This window comes from Enoplosus armatus, chromosome 4 (genome assembly GCF_043641665.1).
Source record: "Enoplosus armatus isolate fEnoArm2 chromosome 4, fEnoArm2.hap1, whole genome shotgun sequence".
NCBI lineage: Eukaryota > Metazoa > Chordata > Actinopteri > Centrarchiformes > Enoplosidae > Enoplosus > Enoplosus armatus.
This window is the reverse complement of record NC_092183.1, coordinates 17,797,324-17,818,640: the sequence shown is the minus strand read 5'-3', so window position 1 is coordinate 17,818,640 and position 21,317 is coordinate 17,797,324. Positions and strand designations below refer to the sequence as shown.

General features: G+C 42.6%; 1 protein-coding gene across 1 annotated transcript in view; it reads left to right on the top strand.

Moving 5' to 3' along the window:
* Positions 1 to 20,134, top strand: part of trpm3 (transient receptor potential cation channel, subfamily M, member 3) — a 118,703-nt gene extending 98,569 nt beyond the window's left edge. The window contains exons 15-27 of the mRNA XM_070904358.1: positions 1,029 to 1,058; positions 2,631 to 2,923; positions 4,653 to 4,881; positions 7,247 to 7,450; positions 10,055 to 10,195; positions 11,811 to 11,939; positions 12,552 to 12,803; positions 14,034 to 14,208; positions 14,825 to 14,953; positions 16,610 to 16,760; positions 17,468 to 17,661; positions 17,860 to 17,992; positions 18,514 to 20,134. Of these exons, the coding sequence (XP_070760459.1) occupies positions 1,029 to 1,058; positions 2,631 to 2,923; positions 4,653 to 4,881; positions 7,247 to 7,450; positions 10,055 to 10,195; positions 11,811 to 11,939; positions 12,552 to 12,803; positions 14,034 to 14,208; positions 14,825 to 14,953; positions 16,610 to 16,760; positions 17,468 to 17,661; positions 17,860 to 17,992; positions 18,514 to 20,134 (3,681 nt within the window). The remainder of the gene's footprint in view (positions 1 to 1,028; positions 1,059 to 2,630; positions 2,924 to 4,652; positions 4,882 to 7,246; positions 7,451 to 10,054; positions 10,196 to 11,810; positions 11,940 to 12,551; positions 12,804 to 14,033; positions 14,209 to 14,824; positions 14,954 to 16,609; positions 16,761 to 17,467; positions 17,662 to 17,859; positions 17,993 to 18,513) is intronic.
* Positions 20,135 to 21,317: the final 1,183 nt, after the last annotated feature.

Here is a 21,317-nt window from a genome sequence, read left to right as displayed (position 1 = left end):
TGCCATCATAACCCCAAGAATATACACACTTCATTCCAACCACTACGGAAACCTCTCTCACTGATTAGCACACATTCAACCAAAGAGGAGGAACTGATCATTGAAATAATGTGCTGTAGTGTTTGGTGGTTGTGTGTTTTGCACCACACATACTGCACATTATATGGTATATGTCCATGTTCTGTTCTGATGTATAATTCTCTCATTCAGCCACAGCAACTCACACACCACCACAGGTGTGATGAAAATAGAAATATACACAGCTGTGTCTGAAACGCCATATTTCTGCTTGATGGTGCTTTGTGTTTGTATGTTCGGATATGTGTGTTTGTGAGTGTGTTTATGTGTGTGCGTGAGTCTTCACATGCCTGTTTATGTCATTGTATGTGTGCTATGACAGCAACAAAGCAGCTGGGAAGACGCAGATAAAGAGAAAGCAAAGAAACGGGACAGAGACTGAGCAAACAGGCAAAACGAGAGAGAGGGAGAGACAGTACCAATGTAACTGTGATTTTCATGATGAAATGAACGTGCGATCACATAGTCACGTGCACGCACGCTTGCACACACACACATGTTAACTAAGAACAAAGCCTTGAAATAGATGCAGATATCAAAATCCCCACAGGAGACCTGGGCTATTTTTACCAACTCAGATGATGGCTCATGAATACATAATTCATACATGCCCTGCTTTACTACAGATACACAGTACTGTACCAAATGCACAAATACACCCTGCTTTAATACATGCAAACACGCAGCCGAAAGAGATTGTTGCTGTATGTTTAGTATACTGTCAATCACACCAGCACAGAATGCTATCCCTCAATGTTGTTGTCATTTTAAAGACAACCATTAAAGTAATGAAAGTGAGTGACGTTGCCATATTAAAGAATATTTCTGGTCTCGTGTGAGTGAGTCTGTCTGTCAGCCTGTTCTGTGTTGTGCTTATAGAGTAAAATACTCTATAAAATACATTCGACAAGGTCTTGTTCTGTTTGTTTATGTTTTTGTTGCTTTTCTAGCCCAAAGCCCTGAAACTGCTGGGGATGGAGGTGAGTGTTGATCTCATCAAGGCTGTTATTCAGTCATTCCTTCACTGTTCCTCTCTCTTGTCTAAAACACAGTCCTCTCCCTCATAACGTGTTGAGTGTATAGTCAGTCCGCAGAATCCTTTCAGCAAAGTAGTCGTTAAGTGTTAGCCTGTCTTTGAAGGGAAGACTTTGAGGCATATTTAATGAACTTTGCTGGCAATCTGTATACAGTTTTGAGCAAGTTGAAGGCTCGTTGTCAAATAACACAGTTGATATATTACATTACAAATACAAACATTTTTTAATTTACATTTTTTTCAGATTCATGAAATGAACAAAAAAACAAAGACGTTTGACTGCATAACTGTTTAATGGCTCCAGACAGTACAAATGTATATAATTCTTATGATACATGTCAAAACAGCCCAGTTACATTTTATGTGAATAGGTAGTGACTGACCTAACAGGATTACATAACACATGGTTTGTGTACTCACATGTATGCATGGTGTACACACCATGAAGTATCCACATCATAAAGCTTTTATCACAGCATGTGTCTACAGTTTTCTCAGAGGTATTTATGTCTAACGTGTACGGCTGTCCATTCCTTTGTACGTCTGCCTGTTTGAACTCTGTCTCCCTGTCGGTGTGTGTTCTCTCTTTGTTTGTGTCTTTACCTTAATGTCTTGCTCTCTTTTTGTATCACAATTGATCATTCAATCAGTAAGGCAAATTGGCCATGAAACAGGATGTGTTAAGTTTACTTATTGAAGATATGAATTCACAAACGCACTCTTTTATAAATGGAGTGTCACCGTCTAGTATTACTGGATAAGTTCTTGCCGAACTATTATCGCATATTTTTATGTCCAGATAATCTGTCTCAAAGAGAGCAACAATTCTTGAACCACTGAAAGTCATTTCTCAGATCTGTGTAATTGATCAACCGTCAGTAGTCCTCAACTGTTAAAATGTGAAATTGTTGGAGATCAATGCCGCCCTGCTGACATGCCATTCAGACGCTAACTGGCAGAGACAGGGAAACTACAGGAGGACTTCATCTCTGGTGGAGTTACTGGAGTTTACTCAAAATGAAAGCAAAAGTAAAAGAAGAGAGTAAAGAGTAAAATCCTAAGAGAGGATTTTGTTAAGACCATGCCTGTTATGTGTATTTTGTGTGTAGCACTGTGTCCTCCAAAAGTCTGATTTTGCTTCTGCATTCAACTAACTTTCATCATGTGGGTGAGCAATTTTAGAAAAATGCATTATGAAAAGCTTCATAATCTTCATTGAAATGACCCCTCTAGACATGTGTCTAATGTGGCCACACACAGGGCCAGTCCTTCAGAGTTGAAGTCATGGGTACGATTCAGATTCTTGGGTTTCGCTTGTAATTTCCATTTAGAACCCAAGATTTGACTGAATACATTCGTAAAGAGTTCAGCCTCAAGCTAAAATACTCTAACGTTGTCCTGTTGTACTGTATTTATGACAATAAGTTTCATCCGTAACAAGTCACCCCAAAATATGTGTATCTACATAGCTATCGCTCTCTTTCCACCCTGCTCACTTGTTATGGATCTCCACTAGGATGACATGCCCATCCGCAGAGGGCGCCAGAAGACAACACGTAAACGAGAGGAGGAAGTGGACATCGATTTGGACGACCCCGAAATCAACCACTTCCCTTTCCCCTTCCATGAGCTTATGGTGTGGGCCGTGCTAATGAAACGTCAGAAGATGGCGCTGTTCTTTTGGCAGCACGGTGAAGAGGCCATGGCCAAGGCCTTGGTGGCATGTAAGCTTTGTAAGGCCATGGCACACGAGGCCTCCGAGAACGACATGGTGGATGACATCTCCCAGGAACTAAACCACAACTCCAGGTGGGTGACACCTACGCAAATTATTTACACACACACACATACAGCCATCTCTGCTTGTGTGATGTTAAATGTGATATTTCAATATAGTGTGATTTTGTTGTCCTGAGCAAGACCTATCTCATGGAAATATCTCTGCGCTAAATGATTAATGCAAAGTTGAGTGGCGAGTCTAGACAGAATGTTTACCTCCGCACTCCAGCACATACGGGCAGATACGCAGACAAACACACTAACATGCCTTCTTCCCTGCAAACCGACCTGTTTCAGACTACTGCTGGCTCCCATGGGATGTAAATGACATAGATACAGAAATCTAATAACATGCATCATCGTTAGTTAAGGGTATGCATGTGAGATGAAGGTAATCACCTAGAGATGAAAATACTGGCTATGGAAATGAGTTCCATAGTTGTTAATTAGGGGGGAAAAATCTGATACTACAAATGAAGAACAGCCACACCGACCCCAACTTCCCGTACACACACACACAGACACACATGCACACACAAACGCACACACACACACACACACACACACACACACACACACACACACACACACACACAGCCTTAGAGCTGGCATATTTTCAGTTTACTTTCCACAGAGAATTTGGCTGGCTTCCTTCGAAGAGCTCATTTAGCTACATACATTTTTATATCTTCACATGAATTGTGGTTGCCATGTTTGTGAATGCCAGTGTGTGTGTGTGTGTGTGTATAAACTCGAGGAATATTTGTCTGAACTAGCGTTATTTATAATGTGTGGAAGTACGTGCAGTAATGCATAGGCATGTACTTCCACATGCATATGTATTCTGTAGGGAGTTCTTACTTTCCTGAGCACTTGCAAACAAGCTGTGTAAATACTGTTGGAATATATACCTTTTATATTTCATGTTATATCATATAAGTAATTTCAAAAGCTCCTCATAGAAACAGAAACCTATTCATCCATTCATACAACACTGCTGAATTGTGTCATGTGCTGTGCACCTATGACATTGTGAGCTCTTGTTTTATAAATCCTCTGAACTCCAGCGGCGCCAGTGCCTTGTTATACACATTAAAACACACGGGCCTGATTGCTTTCCAGTGTAGTGTGCAATATTGTGCTGTAATTTGTGTGTGTGTGTGTGTGTGTGCGTGTGTGTAGAAGAAAGTCTTTTCAAAGGCTTAAATTAAGGTGAAACTTCATCTCAGAGTATTGATTTATGTTTAAATCTAAAATGCGGGTGCTTTATGTGTGTGTGTTGGCCATATTACATTCCCATATTTAGAAATGTTTTCGCAGTTTGGCCTCATTTCTCAAAGAAATATTTCATATTAGCTGCGTAGTTCTGTAATCATAACTTTGAAATCTGCACACAGCATTTCTTGTTCAGCATGCATACATAAAGCCCAAACCCCTTCACCTTGGAAATGATACAGACATAATTACCAGTGAGGATTTGGTCCCTCTTGGCTGTATACGTGTGTGTATCTACCAAAGAAATTAGATACGCTTCTCATATAAGGGGTTAGCCACACCTGTGTGCTGTGTGTTGATATGCAAAATGTGTGTGTGTGTGTGTTTAATGTTTATAAGCTAATTTAATCTCCTTCAGAATTTGGCAGATGGTCAGTGATTCCTTGACCAGTTTAATTACATTTCTACATGCTTGGACAAAGTGTATCACTGTCTCTGTTCATGTCTCTGTGTGCCTGTATATGTCCTGCATATAATGTCCCAGAGAGTTTGCCCAGCTGGCAGTGGAACTCCTAGACCAGTCCTATAAACAGGACGAGCAGATGGCCATGAAGCTGCTGACATACGAGCTGAAGAACTGGAGCAACGCCACCTGCCTGCAGCTGGCGGTAGCAGCCAAACATCGAGATTTCATCGCTCACACTTGCAGTCAGATGCTGCTGACTGACATGTGGATGGGACGCCTTCGCATGCGCAAGAATTCAGGCCTGAAGGTAACAGAAGTGGTGGGCCAGGTTTTTTGGGATAACCTGTGAGTAAAGAAAAGTGTACTTACATTAAATGAAATGTCTGCGCACTTCACAGTGACTGCAGGCTTTGCTGTCAGAGAGGCAGGCAGGGTTGTATTGCAACGCTTGAATCCCCTCAGACTGCCTGAGAAAAGTCGGGCAGGGAAAGTAATGAGAAACCCTCTCACCTCCCTGAGAAACTGCCGTAGAGGTGGCCCAAATCACTTTGGATCTGCTGAGTGGCTTACAGAAGAGTGCACAGTGGTAGTACATGACAACTTCCAGGAGTGATGTGTGTAAACGATGAAGCAGAGAGAATAGCTGATTACCTTTCTTTAGCGAATGTCTGAAAATTGCAAGTTGCGTTGGACATAATATACTTATATTAGAAGCAGCAACCACCCAGTATTAGCTCATTACAAATATCAGTATGGCAGGTATGTAATGAGAACTTGCAGTATAAAATACAGGTGATTTAGAAACAATGTTGCCATTGCATAATACAGTAGATATACAGTACAATCGTCATGTCCTTGTTGAATATCGTCATCAATTAGCCTTCAATTCAGATTATTCATCCCCTGTACAGTGTAGGCCTATTTATCTTCATTCAGTACATATGACCCAAACCGTACGGGTGAAAAAGGCTGTTCACTCTAAAGCTGGGAGCACACTAGCTTGGCTGGTTGTCACTGTGGTTTGGGTGCATGTATACACAGTTCAGTTCAATCAAAGAGGCCAACAGGACTATGCAGAATCATATTTACTGAAAACAGATTAATAATGCAGGTGAGTTTATGTAGATGAAATGATAGACTGTGATACTTGAAACTCAGCCAGTCAAGGTCGCTTGTGATGGCGGGGAGGAGGAGGATCAGCCAGAAGAAAAGAGGTTTATTGGACGGTAATACTTTATAGAAACATCAGGAGTGTGACGAGTGTTTGGGCGAGGTGGCTCTCCTGGTTGAACCTCTGCCACAACTTTATTAGTATAAGCCTACAAAGCATTCTCTTAAGCCAGAAGGGACAGAAGAACTGACCTTAATTACGAGAAAACCTTGAAATTGTATCCCACATATTATGTACCGAGGCCTATGTGGTCGAGGGGAGAGATTTCATTTAAGACTGGTGGTTGAGGTTTGAACAATTTTTGCTCATGTGGGTTTTTCCAAACGTCTGGAAATAGGGTGATAGGATGCAGCTGCTCAGATCAGAGAGGTTAGAGCTATTTATAATGAAGAATTGTCCTGGGAGTTGCTGAAGGGACGGCTGAGTTCACACTCATTCATACTCAGTGAGTGAGACAGGATGATGGGTCTGGCTGGCTAGCTTCTCGGAGCAGAGACTACAAGACTGCTTTAAGTATGCTTTGGCCTTTGCAGGAGGGGGAGAGCGAGTGCTCTGCTAAAGCAAGCTCATTGGAGCAGAAAGACAGAAAGGAAACCACAAGTGGAACAAACAAGATTCGGTGCCCCCAGGAGTTCATGATATATAGCAAATAACATTGTTGAAATGTTGTCAAAATAATATGTGTGCACATTTTTGAGTGGCTATAGTTGTGATTTCTTCATACATCAGTAAGTCTGACAAACTATTGACACCTTTGCTTTCGACCGCTTGACGTGGCTGATGACAAGAGAAGCTGGGACATCACTTTCTGTGCTATCTTTTTCATATATTCTGCTGTTTTATCTAGTAGTCTGACTTTACTGACAGCTTTGTTATTAAATCATAACATGATACCTCAACTGATCAGAAATGAATGTGAAGTAAACTTAAACTGATTTTAGTTCAATTTTCAGCCAGAAAAAACAGCTACATTTCACTCTAAAGAGTAAATTAGTTAGACGGCTGCTTCCAGAGATAACAAGGAGATCTTCCTCTCTTTCCCTTGTTCTTCACCTTCCCACTGTGGGAACAGCCTCGCTCTGGCTTTTGTCGTTTGACTGGTATGTTTCTGAAGTGTTTACAGGACGCCTGCCTCCTTTATCTGCTGCGGGTCTCTCTCATCCATCGTGGCAACGCAGTACTCTTGCTGCCTGTCTAGACTAATGCTTCTGTAATTGACTTCCACAGTTAGAACCCTCGCCTTGTTGTAAATACCAAAGCTTTGTCATTCAGCCGTACCCCGGCCGGGGCATGATGGGTTGTTCATGAGGGTAAATTTATGTGACTTTTATGTGTCGCAGACCGATTATGAAGGTTGTTTTGTTCCAGACTCTCTGTGTCCTAATTTCCGCAGTGCTGCTCATGAAGCTGTACATCTTTATCACATCTGTCATTTTCAGCTCTTTTCCCTAACTTTCCTCCTCCTCCTCCTCCTCCACTTCCCGTCTTCCTCATCACCCAGGTAATCTTAGGGCTGCTTCTGCCGCCGTCAATCCTGAGTCTGGAGTTCAAGAACAAGGATGAGATGTCCTACATGCCACAGGATCAGGAGGCCTACCTGCAGGAGAAGGAGGAGGAGGAGCCTGAGAAACCAGTCAAGGAGAAGGAGGAGGAAGACATGGAGTTCACAGTAAGATCTTACTGTGAGGCGCAGTACAACTCCGTGGTGAGAGAACCCACCTCAGCCCTGCATCTCAGAATCTATACACATATTCAAACTTTAGGCAATACACACATGCTTTGTTCAGATTATAAAACTGATCATTGAACACATAGCCCAGATTCTGTGTCCTTTGTAAATATCTCTTGTGGACCAGTTTAAGACAATGTCGTTTCTGTCCACAATGAGATGTCGATATGCACACGTGTACGCACACAGTTCTCCACACACACATACTTGTTTCTCTATTCTGGCCAACTGGACCCTTCCAGCCAAATCGGCCTTTCCTGTTTCTCGTCGTCTCAGCAAAGACATGGTCGTGGAGTTGTAGCGTCTCAGTCTGTCGCCGCTTGTGGGTTCCCTCGTGTATGTTTCTTCTTCCATCTATCCCCTCCTCTATTTCTCTCTGCCTTTCCTTTGGTCCCAAGCTCTCTCTTTGCTTCTTTTGTTTCTTCCTTTTCTTTTGCTGTCAACTCCCTATCTCTCTCTAGCTCTTTCTCTCTTTCTCCCTCTCTCCAAGCTCAGTTCTGATTGAGGTACAGTACTGTATGTTAGCCGATTGCTGCCCCTCACTCTCTCCCATCATGATGATGGCTTGCTGCAGCACACCACTCAGCATGTCGGCTGCTGAGCATGGGAGGCCCAGGCTTTTGCATTATATAACTGTGTCCGCCTGCTGCTGCAGAGCTTAAATCATGCAGAGTCTGAGCACCTTCTCCCGGCTCACAGTGGAGCGTTGGTCCATCTGCATAGACATGGATGTACAGCCGGATTAGGACTTGTTCCATTTCAATCCGATCAATTCTGGAGACGATACCGAGATCCAGTTTGTGTGTGGAATTTTAATACACAAACTGGATCTAAGGTTGTCCCATTAAGTGATTGAACTGAAGTTGAACGCCTTTCAGCACCACTGTACATACTCTCCATTTGCATTGAGCACAGCCAGCAAGCCAGCGCAAAGATTCACAAAACAGGCCATTACACACATGCAGTCCTTGAGACACTATGGTGTTGAACAAAGAACCCTGCTGCCAGAGGATGCATTTGCAATGAGCCCCCTCCTATTGCTCTGGCTTCTGACTGTACAAATGCACCTTCAAATACTTATGAATCACACAAAGATTCATACAGATATACACAGACTGCTACACCACAGAGGGAGATTGTATTGTCTAGTCCTCAGATGCTTCACATAAACCACACCGTGATGAATGTTACAGCTTGTGTCCACTGGCTGATCGGATAATGTGCATGTTCGGTACAGTAAAGGCATGGTGTGATTTACACACTGGCATCTGAATCTGTTCACCCTGAAGGCCGTGTCTGTGTGTGCCTTGGACAAAAAAATCAAAAAAATAGAAATCTCTTTATTCCTAACTGATGGTGAATTCTTCTTTCATTTCTAAGTGATGGTTTTATCACTATTTTACCTATTCAGTGGCCTGGGAACTTTAACCAACTCCAACTCAACCAGCTCCTCATCATGTATTTCTGATATTTGGACCGACTTTCAAACATTTTATCATTGCCCAGGTCTCCTATGCTGCCCTTCAAAGGCAGAGTGCAGTAACTACAGAAGCAGTGAAGTTAAGGTTTTAAAGTTTTCAGACTGGACAGCAAACTGTAAAACAGATAGAAATGTTGTAATGCTTTCAGTTAGTCTTTTTAGACCTATTATTTTACCCCCCAAAAATCATTGCCATAGAATCAACACAATACTGCACTAGCCTTTGGATAATCTTCACGGCATGCAAGCGTCAAGTAGCAATATGTAGCCAGAAGGCGCCAAATTGCAGATACTGTGTTTTGGCTTGGTTTATAGGTCAGTTTTGTAGTTACTGAAAACAATATATTCCTATGGCATAGTATTTTTGTTATATTGTAAAAGAGATGTCAGAAAGTCAGATTCAGGTTAAAACTCCATTTTGACTAAATATGTAGTCACTGCGTTTTGCCTTTGTAGGGCAGTTTACTTTTTGACAAACAATACAATTCCATGAATGAACTCCCTCAGAGGTCTGGTGTTGCTTTGACATTAAGACCATGACCCATAAATACAACAGTGGGCTCTGAACCCTCTCTCATGGATAAGGAAATGTGTCACAGATTGAAATGAAATATCTTTGTCTTCACTTTTTCCTTCTTTCTTTTCCTGTCCTCTTTCTGTCACTATCTTGTCTTCTGCCTCTTAATTGTTGTCTGGGACACAATCCATGAGTGTCTGTGTCTGCGTCATACTGTGTTACCAGCCTTCACCCAACACTCCACCTCAAACACACATTTCACATTTTGGAATGATGACATTGCCTGTGCTTGCTTCTTTGATTATGATGTTAAAACTGTGCCGTAGCCATAATGTAACCCTCCCCCACTTCTCCTTCTTTCTCCTTTTTTCTTTGTTATTCGCCTCTTCCCATCCCACTTTCTCCCTTCCACATACTTGTCTTCATCTCAATCCTCTCCCTGCATCTCTCTCACTCCTCCTCCTCCTCCTCCTCCGTCTTTCCAATCCATCCCTCTTCCCTCTTCCCACTCTCTCCATCCCTTTATCCCTCACACTTTTCGCCCTTTCCTCCCTCGCTCCATGTTGGGTTTGCATTCCCCCAGGCAATGCTGGGTAAGGTAACCACAGAGACATCCAGAAAGAAGGATGTTGAGGAGGTTCAAAACCGCCACCGCCTCATCCCCATGGGACGCAAGATATACGAGTTCTACAACGCTCCAATTGTCAAGTTCTGGTTCCATACGGTCAGTGTCGGCTTCAGCAACACCGCCTACATACTCAGCTTCCTGTTGGTACTGTCAGTGCTTACTGTATTTCAGCAGCAGCATCAATTCCTGGTTCCTGGCTGTTAGCTCCTACTGCCAGAGTGCCTCTATTGTCATTACCCTCCTGTTCCAACCTGTCATTACGCAGCTTTACTCGGGTGGGAAAGTTTAGTGTGAAAGAGAAGAAAAGTACAGGGGAGTGAGGGAGAGAAAGGGATCGAACATCAAATAAGCAGGTTTTGTGTTGACAGTGTAAACACACACTGAAACCCCCTGCAGTCGTGGCATATTGCCACTGGATTAAACATTACAATAAGTAAATATTTCTTGATTTAAAGAGTGTTTACACATGTGGGAAAGTGTGATTTTTGAATGTGTGTCTCTACACCTTTCCATGCAGCACTGTTCATCTAGATTCTGTAACTTCTTTGAAGTCTGTGTGTAGCTTGTGTTTTGTACTGTATCTGCCTGTGAGCGTGTGTGTCTAATGTTTGATAAAAGCTGATCTTTTGTTTCCCATACCCCGTCTTGAGCTCCTTCAGTTTGCTTGCCCAGTGAAAACCTCTCTAAATCATCAGCAGGGATTTCACTGTTTATTTATGCTGAGAAAATATTGTGACTGCTTTTTGTTTCATCTAATTTTCCCTTCTCTGGCTATTTACTAATCTCCTCTTCTCCCCCCCTTCTCCTTCTTGCCCTTCAGGTTAAAGGAAAATATTCCACTGTGAATTGTATTATTGCGCTTGTAGAAGAGATGCTGGGTTTTCTCAGGGTCAAAGTGTGGTCTTTACCTCATTACCAGATTCGTATTCACGCCTCAAAGTCATCCGCTGTAGAGCGCTGCCACCGTGTATAGTAACATTAGTCAAACTTATCACACAAACCAACTGTGCATGTGGGACTGAATGACAGTCCCAGTCGCACATTATTAAAATCACTTTACCTGCCCACATCACTGGATGTTTGATTTAAGCATGGACTGGGAGAGAAACCGTGCCCAGTTTGTTTGTAGTTACTTTCATTTATAATTTAAATATGTTAAAGCTTTTCGTTATTGTTCCAAATTTTTTTCGTTCAGTTTTTCATGGCTGTCCAAATCACTGTTGAATATGTTCATGCAGTGGTCTCAGAGGATACTGGATCACCAATCGCTGAATCAATAATGTCAAATATCTGATTGAAATCCAGGAATGTCAGGACCTGTGAATGAGGAAACCACATAAAATGAATTTTGAATATATTTGTGGTCTAGTCTGGATTACGATGAGCACAAATAACTACAGGAAAAGTGAAAGTGGACAGCTGTATGCATAATTGACATTTTCAGGCCAAGTGTGGAGGTAAATCAGGTGTCTTGACATGAAATCAGTATCATCAGATTTGAAAAACCGCATTAAAGTGAGGTGTAATGAGGGTCAATCAGTTACAAAATAACCGTTTTATTTTGAGCAGTTACTTACAAAACCCCTTCCAGCCAATTTGTTTGCATAGAGAGAATTGAACTTTATTGTTTGCACACACCCAAAACACACACATAACCGCACTGTAAATGTGTCCCTGCTGATTTCCCTCTGCTGTTGTGTTTTTAACGTAGATGGCATACGTGGGCTACCTGATGTTGTTCAACTACATTGTCCTGGTCAAGATGGACCTGTGGCCCTCTCCTCAAGAGTGGATCGTCATCGCTTACATCTTTACCAACGGCATTGAGAAGATGAGAGAGGTACTGCAGATCCTAGCAGTGACCACAGGGAAACGTGCACCATGCACGCACAACTATACTGAACACGCAATAATCAATTCTTCACCACTACCCAGTGAACTGAAGACACAAAGCTCAGTCTATGGTAGAGGGGTGTCCATATCCTCAAACAGCTCATAATAAATATGGAAAACTGTGATGCGACCATTGAAGGAGAAGCAAAAGAAAGAGTCAAGGGGAAAGAGAAAGGAAAGGGGGGCGTGGGGGTGGAAATGAAGGCAAGAGACAGAGATGGGAAAACAAAGACATAAAAGGAGTAAATAGAATAAAATACAGGTATGTGGCCATCTAGTTCAGCCTCACTCTGTGGCTGTGTTTGTACTGTACTGAAATGCATTAATCATTATGTCACATCCTTCTCAGCTGCACAACAATGCCTCCTCAGACATCTGCTAGATGCCCATATTGGTGGCCTCATACTGCCCTCTAATGGTGGTCATGATATAGTGTATTTCTGATTTTCTCTTCTTCTCTTGCAGTCACTTTTGGGGCTCAATTAAATATTTCCCTTCAATTTCTGTGTTGTATGAACACTTTCCTCTCTCAACTATTTTCCCTCCAAACCTCTTCCAGATCCTGATGTCAGAGCCGGGGAAGTTGTTACAGAAGGTGAAGGTTTGGCTTCAGGAGTACTGGAACATCACAGACCTCATGGCCATCCTCATATTCTCCGTCGGCATGGTCCTGCGTCTCCAGGAGCCACCGCTCATGAGCTACGGGCGGGTCATCTACTGTGTCAACATTATCTATTGGTACATCCGGCTGCTGGACATCTTTGGGGTCAACAAGTACCTAGGTCCCTATGTGATGATGATTGGCAAGATGGTGAGGAGAGGCAGAGGTGGTGATGTGTGTGTGTGTGTGTGTGTGTGTGTGTGTGTGTGTGTGTGTGTGTGTGTGTGTGTGTGTGTGTCTTTCTTTTCTATCTACAATATCTCATCTTTTCTCCATTATGTATTTTTCATTTATGTCTGACATTTTCCACCTTCTGACTTTTCTCAGCATGATCTTTACTGATTATAAGAGTTCACTGAGTCCCGTGACTACAAAGGTTTAATTTGTATGTGGTTTGCAGGCTTGGTCCTAATAGAGCTTATGTGCCTCTAAACCTCATTGTTTGATCTCAAAGAGCACGAGATCAGAGCCTCTGACACAAGACAAAACTAGAGGAGGGATCAAAAGGCCCAAATCTGTATCTGTCTGATGTTGGACTGTCTTTGACATTGGCTGTGTACCACTGGACACAAACTACTGTCTTTGATATGAAAATGTGCCATTAGTGAGAGAGAGAGGATTTGAATTTGATGACTTAGTCGGGTAATTGGCATATATGATGTTGCAGTAAGCTGATTTGAAGTCAGAGCAGTTCAAAGAATGAAAAGCAAATACTTTAATATAAAGAACAAAGTGCTGCCATACTTTCAGGCCATCTGTTTCTCTAGCATCCGTTACACAATGCAGCTTTACAATGGTGTCTTTCACCTGTCTTTGTGAAAAAAGAAGAAACATTATAATTCTTTTCTCCTGCCAATTTGTTATGCACGTCTTGATTTTAAGTAAAAATTATTTCAATAACAATGTGACTATGTCTTAGATGAGTTACAGCTTTCTAGAAAGGTAATGAATGTCAGCCTTATTCGAAAAACACACAGACGCTAGTGCAATATAACTTCACCCAGAGGAAGTGTTCAGCTCTTAATCAGCCTTGGATTAATATTTTGAATATTGAGTTTAGGTTTCATTCTAGAGCAAATTAAATTGAAGTTTAATTGACCAACCAAGAGAGGGATAGTAATCAAAACATGCAAATGCAGACCATCATTTATCAAACTTTTTAAACTGCTTCTCCAGCTGTAACAGACCAACCCGCCCCCCTCCTGCTCTGCTAACTGCTTACTTCACTTTATCCATTCCTTCTTGTTTCATCATCGCTCCTTTCTATAAACATTCTTACAAACTGCTACCCTTTTTTTTTCTCTTTTTAAACCGCTCACCCCTCCCCTTCTCTCTTTGACAATCCTCCTCTACCCCCCCTCCCCCTCCCCCCTCTGTCAGATGATCGACATGATGTATTTTGTGATCATCATGTTGGTGGTGCTGATGAGTTTTGGGGTGGCGCGTCAGGCCATCCTAAACCCTAATGAAGACCCGTCCTGGATGCTAGCTAGGAACATCTTCTTCATGCCTTACTGGATGATCTACGGAGAGGTGTTTGCCGACCAGATTGACCGTAAGTTCAGGGCCAGAGTGTCAGAGCTTTTATTTTTATTAAAAATAAAAGCTTATTTTTAACTTATTATAAACTTAATTTTTGTTAATTCAGGGGAGAATAGTTCCAGAGATGAAAGTAATGTGACCAAATACGCATGTATCTCAGTGCAGAATCACATTTAATTTTCAGTCATTCCTTCACAGGTTAACATCACTGGAAGGTGTACTTTTATAACACATGCATATTAAAACACGGTACTACAAAACAAAGTGCATCATATTGAGTATAGGTAGAGTATTTTTTAACACATTTTGTTTCTACATCACCATATCTGCGTGATCTTTCTGTCAAGTTACTCAGCTTCTTACATCAGGACATTAATTTTTACTGTCAGTTTGTTTTGATCTTTTTTCGTCTCATTATTTTATACCATGTAGACAGAGTGACATTTGACACAATAAATCAAACATATGCCGTGAGCAGCGTCTGTGAGAAAATGTCTTGAGAGCGAGAGTGCATTCGTGTGCTGTTCTGTTGTCTTTTTGTATGGTAGTATATCTGATGGTGTGTACAGAATGTGAGGAGTGGCCCAAAGAGAAGAGATCTGAAATAATGTTCTCATTCTTTGTTTCAGATATGCATAGTAGGAAGTTACAGCACAGGCTGAATGACAAACTCTGGCTGGTCGAAAATTACTTTCGAACTCACGGAAGCTGGCGTAGTAATGGTCCATTCCACATTTCCCAGTGCAGTCAAAATCCCAGTAAATCAATAGATATAGACCTCAATTTAACCACATCTACCTATCCCACCTCTCCTTCATCATCCTCACATTACCACCATGTCATGCCCTCTCCTACCACTAGAGGCCACTTGAGACAAAAGTGTGCATGCGGCTCCACGCGCTCTAAGGTTAAAGTTGCCCTCATGTGTTTGGTGTCTTGGGTCAGCTACTGTATCCAAACAGCTTTTTCTTTAAATACCAGAAGCTTGTTCAAGAGAGATTAAAGTGTATGACGGCCTGATTCAACGAGGCTACCTATCTTCTCCAAATATTTTTATCGACTAACTAGTAGCTTGACCTGAAGCTATATCTTGTAAGCAACTTTACCCTTACTAATTTTGGCACTGGCTGGCAAATGGCACTGTTACATGGCAGTAGCACTTTTCAAATATTATATAATATTTTTATGGTCTTTGTTTTTGGTCAGTTGTCACATCAAGAGGAACTATCAAAGTCTCAAAATTTGATATCCCCTTGATGTACTTCCACCCATGTTGTTCCTTGACTTTCAATTAGTTTCATTTGAAGAAGTGACCCTGCCATGTTAACACCGTCTGTCACATAAACCATATCACCCTCCCTTTAACGCCGGCTCAGCTTCTCACTGGAGCAGTTGCAACATTGCCAAAATATTTCTACCAATATAGCCAACATTTAACATAAGCATTGAAATGTACATATTAATACCACACCATACAGGAGTAAAACATAAACATACACACATCCACTCCAGGATATATCAATCAGCCACCTCTCATCATCTGTAAATCTGTTTTTTCACGTGGTTCAGTTGTCAGAGTTTTTAATCCAAATTCTTTTAAGGTAAAAATAAATTTTAAAAAAAATAGAAAAATTACTTCAGTTCTCTATCTTTGGGCTGCATTGTGTGAAACAATTGAACATCAAGCAATGATGAGCATGACTAGAATGATTCTCAAAGGCAAACAAACCAAGAACAAATGCTGAATGTTCCCCAGATAAGCCACAGCAACTGAACCATCACAGATGGAAAAAACATACTATGTATCCTAAATACATTTCAAATGATTCAAAGCAATCAACCATTGCTGAATGAAGCTATGGCACACACATGTGACAATATATTTGAAACATCCACTACATGTTTAAATATATTGGGAACACAAATTGTGATGAGACATGATGAATGCATTTTTCTTTGTGTATTTTGTTTTCAGATGCACATTTCTGAACATGAGCCCCCACCATTATAGTGTCCACTCTCTCCAGTCCCCTCTTTAAGAAGCATAAAGACAAATTATGCTTCTTGTTTGTTTGCAAAATATGTAGTTATGCATTTTGTTTGGTATTTTCAGGTCTGCTTGTCTCTTTGTTTGTTATTGTTGTCTTGTAACTCGGTGTATAGTACGTGCTTGAGTGTTTTTTGTTTCCTTTATATTAATTTTCTTAGGTTTAATGTTATTGTAGTTTTTTTTTTTTTTACTATATACTATATCTTCTGTTCATCTTATGTGTCTGCATGTCTTTCTACTTTGTTGTGCATCTACAAATTTCTACAAAAATATTATTCATGATGGATTCAAGTCTCTATCTACAGACATAGTCTACCTTGTATTAACTTGTATGTGTGTGTATTTGTTTTGTGGCGGTGTGTAGCCCCCTGTGGGCAGAACATCACTACAGAGGATGGGGGGGTCGTGGCCCTGCCTCCCTGCAAGACAGGTGCCTGGATTGTCCCTGCCATCATGGCCTGCTATCTGCTGGTGGCCAACATACTGCTGGTCAACTTACTCATAGCTGTGTTCAAGTACGTAAACTCTCAAATCATTTTAGCATTTCCACCTGTAACAAACTATAGACACCACGCCGCTTTACACACGTCTCAGGGCCTGAAACACATTTATCTTAGCAGCATGAAGATAGAAATAATTTCTCTCTGTCCTCCAACACTCACACAGCATCACTAAGACCTGGATGTTACTCGGTATCTGATTAATGCTGTTTTAGACAGAGTGTACAAAACTGCCTTGTCGACTTTTCTTGAGATTTGTGTGCATGTATATGTGAGAGAAAAAGAGAAATGACAGCAGTTTCTGTTCGGGCTGCTGTTAAGCTGTACTCATTAGCTGGTAGCACAATTGTATCAGTAATGGGATGGTGCCTTTTCCGCAGAGACATTATCATGCTAATGATCTGTTATTGTGCCTCTGAATAATCTATGCAGCAAGTACGATCACCCTCTTCTTCACATTTCTCAGGTTAATTACCAAAAAAGTGCACAGTGGAAAAAACAAAAGTTCAATTGAAGGTTTTATCACATCACAGTAGCCATTTATTTATTTATATTCTCTTTGTCCAAACTTGGCTCTACAGTGCAGCAGCGTGCTAAGTGAAGGAATCCGTTCATCAATCTGTTCACTATCTGAAGTGGTTATGATCTGTGTTGTACTTTCAGTGGATGTAATATTTCTTGGTTGGTGTGGCCTTTCTGTCTGTGATTGTCCGTCATCATAGTAATACATTCTTCGAGGTGAAGTCCATCTCCAACCAGGTTTGGAAGTTCCAGCGCTACCAGCTCATTATGACCTTTCATGAGCGCCCTGTCCTTCCTCCACCCCTCATCATCTTCAGTCACATAACTATGGTCCTCAAGCATCTGTGTTGTCGCTGGCGCAAGCAGGACGACGACGAGAGGGACTATGGACTGAGTGAGTGGCAGATAAACATTGACTGATAAACTCAGACGGTGTGAACAGCAATATTTTCACAGTTATAATTGATTCACATCATTGTAAATTATTTTCAGTGTTCTGTTTTTACTGCTATAACATGATTATTATACTCACAATCAGACAGTTAAATAAGACACTGTAGACACATTATAACTTCATAACTTTCATCCACAGAACTTTTCATCACAGAGGATGAGCTGAAGAAAGTCCACGACTTTGAGGAGCAATGCATAGAAGAGTACTTCAGAGAGAAAGATGACCGATTCCACTCCTCTAATGATGAGAGGATCAGAGTCACTTCGGAAAGGTCGGACACACCTACACAGAAAACTTCTGTCTGCATTCTACCTAAAGCTTTCAGGACTGTAGAAAGTTGTGCTCTGTCTACAGAAACATAGCTCTCATAGGTTTTAGTGCACATTTCAAGTATATAATTATTCTTCTTTTCTCTATGACAACACATATGGTGCATGAACACACTGCTGAAGTGTTGTAAGGGACATTAATAACTGAACTTGTGCTCTGTATTTTGAAAAGACCAGCAGATCTGGACTGTGACTGTCTTTATGGGCAGCACACGGAGCAAAAACAAGCACCCTTTTTTCATCAGGAACACCAATTATTTGCAGCCTAAACCACAAGCATCAACGTACAATTAGACAGCATGATTGACTGTTGAGTTATTTGTTTTACCAAATACCACACTGTATTCAGTCATCTGTGTCCTTGGAAACATTTCTGTTGTGTTGTGTGTGCATTTCCTTCTCCACTGCTACTCTCTCTCTCCAGTGCTTTTAATGTCTTTTCTTTCCTCTCTTCTCTACTCAGGGTGGAGAATATGGCAATGCGTCTGGAGGAGGTCAATGAAAGGGAACACTTCATGAAGGCCTCACTGCAGACTGTTGACATTCGTCTGGCCCAAATGGAGGAGCTGATCGGACGAATTGCCGTAGCACTGGAGCGTGTGACAGGTGTTGAGCGTGGTGAGGTCAACAAAGTACGTTCTCGGACTTCATCTGATTGCACAGACTCAGCATACATACTCCGCCAGGGTGAGTGCCCAGAGGCAGCGTACATCCTCCGTCAAAGCAGCTTTAACAGCACAGAAGGGAATGCCTACCGCCTGCAGGAGGCACTGGAGGGAACAGCTGAGGGCTCCATGTCCCCTCCTTCTCCTACTGGCATGGCTACACGGACAAGAAGCCACTCATTTTATGTTGGAGGCGGCCGTGGTGGTGAACGTGCAAGTGGAGCTGAACGAGCCGAGAGCTTCTTCAAAGAACGCTCACTCAGTCTCCACCGAGCCAACAGCTCACAATCAGTGTCCTCAACTGCCGCCCCCAAGGAGTCTAAGCCCCTCCCCCTGGCGACACTGTCGGTCTCCCAGCAGCACCGTCCATCATCATGCATTGATATCTATGTCTCAACTTCTGAGGAGGTGGGGCCTGCGGAGGTCTTTCTGGATCCTCTCCGTATGGTCCCACAGCTCCAGAGAGACTCCTCGCTGCAGTCGGATATCATAGAGTCGGTGCTGCCGGGAGGCCGGGACTTCAGCAGCGTCGCCACCAGCGGTATGGGCGACAGGCACTCGGAGGGCGGTGCAGGCAGCAGCGGAACAGCTGGAGCCATATTTGATGACAGTGCAGCTGCTGATTTGTCATTGTGCTCAGCCCACCTCTTACCAGACACCACTTTACCTCCTTGGGACATGGAACCATCCCCACCTCCCTCAGCAGGGCTGCTCGAGCGCTCGAAGAGCAGTCGCTACCTCTCTACAGCAGGCACAGCATTCCTGGATGAGCCCCCTCTGGTCAAGTCCCACAGCCTCATGTTCACACCAAGAGGCTGCTACAGTGGACTGGGGGCAGGAGTCCAGGTAAAAGCTGCAGAGTACACCAGCATCACTGACTGCATTGATACACGCTGTGTCTCAGCTCCATACACTCCTGCAGAACGCTCACACTCCCCCGGAGGATCCACCTCATTCCCCTTTGATAAGCCCTCAGACATTGGTTCCTCTCACCCAGAGAGAGAGGCAGAGCTTAGTCACACAGAGTCTGATCCAGAGGACCCTGATGACTTGATTCCGGCCCCTGATACCCCTCGTCTAGGGGGCCTTAGCGGGCCCAGTGGGGCCCCTCTCTGCTCCCCCTTCTCCAGGCTGGAGCGAGCAAACAGCTGCTCCTCAGACGACTCCCATCCTTCCCTCACACTGGCCCCTCCGCACAGGAAGAGCCTGTCAGTGAGTGAGAGGATGGAGAGGGGACCGGGTCTGGGGGCAGACAGGGGGCCTGGGCCGGGGGGGCGGGGTCTGGCAGGAACCAGAAACCCCTTCCTCAGGAGCAAGTCTGGAGCAAGGCCTGAAACAGCCAAGACTGACAGCCTCTCCATGAGGAAGCTGGCCACTCCGTCAGCTTTCCGCAGCTTCGACAGACAAAACTACACGTGACAAGAACACTGGTCAGCACAATCACACACTGATAGGACCAGGGAGGAAAACTGAAAGGGCCAAGGGCAAAAGTGGAAGCAGGGTGAAGTTGCCCATAGATGCTGATCTGGACCAGATCTACATTTTTTTCACTTACGTTTTAGGTTAGAAAAGGTGATTAAAGTTTAGTCATAGTCAGTGCTGGAGGGCAACTTTACCCTGGATCAGGAGTCGGGGGGAAAAGGGTGGGAGATGTAGGGGTCCTACTGTACACCAGTCAAAAACAAAGAGCTATGAATCTAGATTAGTTTTTACCTCCTCTTGTAGCTAAGTAACTCTCTATGGGGTGTTATGGCAATGGAAGGTGTATTTGTACTGTATGTCTTCCACCCACCACCTTTATGTCAAGTAGACATCTGTCACTGTGTTACATCACATATCAATCACGTTAGTCAGAGAAAGTGTACTGTTACTCCTAGCTGCATTATATGTTAGAAACTGTCAAGTCTGGGCGACAAAGAGAGGAGAGAGAAAGAACAGCCACCTCATTTTGTCATTTTGTCTTAGCATAGAAAACCTTCGCTTTGAATACATTTCCTCCACTCCACTCTGTAAGACCCCAGCACTAGCAAACAGAAAGAGGCTAACATTTCTGGCTGCTTCATAAAGGAATCAAGGAAGTGTTTGGAGACATCGGTAACTATTTCCCCTCTTGGTTGCACTGGAAATTATTGCTGTAACGTGGCAACAACTTACCTCTGGATACACAAATACACCTTTCAAATAATCAATATTTATCTCTTTTGTCAAAGGAATATCAAATTTGCCTTTCATTGTCATAATTTATCAACAAAACTGTTTTTATTCATTTCATCAGTTCAGCTAGAAAAAGAAAGCAGTGTTTGAACATACTACAGTCAAAAGGTCATTACTCTTATCACGTGTCTTCAGTCATGGCTATCAAATGGAACAGTAAAAACCAGCCATGTGATGCCAAGTGACGAAGTGTGAAAGAAAATGTGACATGAAGACTGAGATTAGGTGACATCATCCGGTGTTTTACAGCTTATGTTCGGGGCAGCAATGAGTCGAGGCATGAATCTACAACAGGAAAATAACAGGATCAGGAGATAGAAGAGTTTAATCAAGTGCATTTTGACATACACATGCCATATTTTCATGTCTGCGCACACACACTGTCAGT